The sequence below is a fragment of the Plasmodium reichenowi genome, chromosome 8 (genome assembly GCF_001601855.1).
Source record: "Plasmodium reichenowi strain SY57 chromosome 8, whole genome shotgun sequence".
In the NCBI taxonomy this organism is placed as follows: domain Eukaryota; phylum Apicomplexa; class Aconoidasida; order Haemosporida; family Plasmodiidae; genus Plasmodium; species Plasmodium reichenowi.
Window position 1 is genome coordinate 630,385 of NC_033653.1, and position 1,958 is coordinate 632,342.

Below are 1,958 nucleotides of genomic sequence, written 5' to 3' on the forward strand. Positions count from 1 at the left end.
TTTTTAATTTTAAAAAAAAAATTGGGTAACTTATGAGAACACAAATGTTCATAATCTTGGACACATGAAGAAACACATGTCTGATTAGAAAAAACGACAATTTCATATTTCTTTTTTTTTAAAGAATCTAATATGGGTATTCTTTCCTTATCAAATATTATATTATTATTATGCTTATTCGAAAAATACTTATTTATTAAGGTACCATCAAAATCAAACGAAGCAATTTTTAAAGATTTTCTTAAAAAAAAATTTATAAAACAATTAAAAAGTATCTCATTATTATCATCATTATTATTATTATCATTATTATTATCATTATTATTATTATTATCATTATCATTATTATTATCATTATTATTATTATTATTTACTTTTTTTATATTTATAGATGTACCCAATTTTTTATATACTAACTCATTTATACTCATATAACCATCAGACATTTGAAAAACACAACTATAGTACCTATTCCATTCTTTTCTAAATTTTATTTTCTTTAAATAATATAAAAAACGTAAATATTTTATGCATACATTTTTTCTAATTTTCACATTATATAAGGGTTTCAATAAATTATCCATACTACTACATTTTAGGATAATCTTTTTTTTCAGCAAATTGGAAAATGTTAAATTTCTTTATTCTATTGCTTTGAGTATACAAGAATATTTTTACACACTAAAAATAATAAAATGTGTAACATATTAAAATGTATAAAATATTAAAATGTATAAAATATTAAAATGTATAAAACATATAAATGTATAAATATATTTAAATGTATAAAACATATAAATGTATAAATATATTTAAATGTATAAAACATATAAATGTATAATATATTTAAATGTATAATATATTTAAATGTATAATATATTTAAATGTATAATATATTTAAATGTATAAAATATTTATATTTTCTTATGACACTTTTATTACTCCATATGAGTTATTAAGGGAAGCTCTTAATTTTTACCAAAAGAACTAACCATAAAATATAAATAAAACAAAATAAATACCATAATACAATATAATACGTAATATGAATATATATATATATATATATATATATATATATAAAAGGATAATATGGAAAAATAATACACATATATAATTTTACGTACAAGTGTACAGTTAAATAATCATTAATTACATATTATTAACTAAATATATTTTTATTATTATAAATAATAATAAAATATATAATATCAATATTGCTGTATTTTTTTTTTTTTTTTTTTTCATTTGTATTATATATTTAAAAGGTTAATATATTCAAATTCTTGAATATATAATTTTTTAAAATCCATTTATTTTTATATTAACCTAAATATATATTTTTTTTAATTTTTATATGTTATTTTACATATATAAATAAAAATACAAATATAAATATAAATACACATTTCTTACATTTATTTTTATTTCATTTTTATTTCATTTTTCTCCATAAACAAGGAGTAAAATTTATTTCGTCATTTAAAACCTTAACCTTCAAATAACAAAAAAAAAAAAAAAAAAAAAAAAAAAATTAAATATATTGAATAATTATGTATGATAAATAGCCATGGGTTTTAAAATAGTCTTTATATATTTAAGTAAGTTATATATAAATTTTGGAGAGTTCATATGTTTTCAAAAGAATATATATATGAAATAGAATATTTTATTGATACATGTAAATATTCAATATAATACATATTATATATATATATATATATATATATATGTATGTATATATATATATTTACATATTTATATATTAGATATATATAATACAATACGTATCACTTATCCTTTTAACAGTTTTTGTTTGTTTAATGAAAATAATACCGGGATTCTTCACAAATAAATTAACAAATTCATTTTATAGTACATTTGTTAAACTATCCTACAAGAATAAATTTATGACGTAATTAAAAAAAAAAATAAAAAAAAAAATAAAAAAAAAATAT

At 15.2% G+C, this 1,958-nt stretch overlaps 2 protein-coding genes across 2 annotated transcripts in view; one reads left to right on the top strand and one right to left on the bottom strand.

Moving 5' to 3' along the window:
- The window catches only part of PRSY57_0816700 (hypothetical protein), a gene marked incomplete at both ends in the record, with an annotated part of 2,160 nt that extends 1,576 nt beyond the window's left edge, over positions 1 to 584 (bottom strand). Inside the window, one exon of the mRNA XM_020114729.1 lies at positions 1 to 584. This exon is cut by the window's left edge and continues 1,576 nt beyond it. Within this exon, the coding sequence (XP_019970569.1) occupies positions 1 to 584 (584 nt within the window).
- Positions 585 to 1,570: 986 nt separating this feature from the next.
- Positions 1,571 to 1,958, top strand: part of PRSY57_0816800 (protein kinase c inhibitor-like protein, putative) — a gene marked incomplete at both ends in the record, with an annotated part of 1,140 nt that continues 752 nt past the window's right edge. Inside the window, 2 exons of the mRNA XM_020114730.1 lie at positions 1,571 to 1,601; positions 1,810 to 1,915. Of these exons, the coding sequence (XP_019970570.1) occupies positions 1,571 to 1,601; positions 1,810 to 1,915 (137 nt within the window). Of the gene's footprint in view, positions 1,602 to 1,809 lie in introns of the transcript that reaches the window.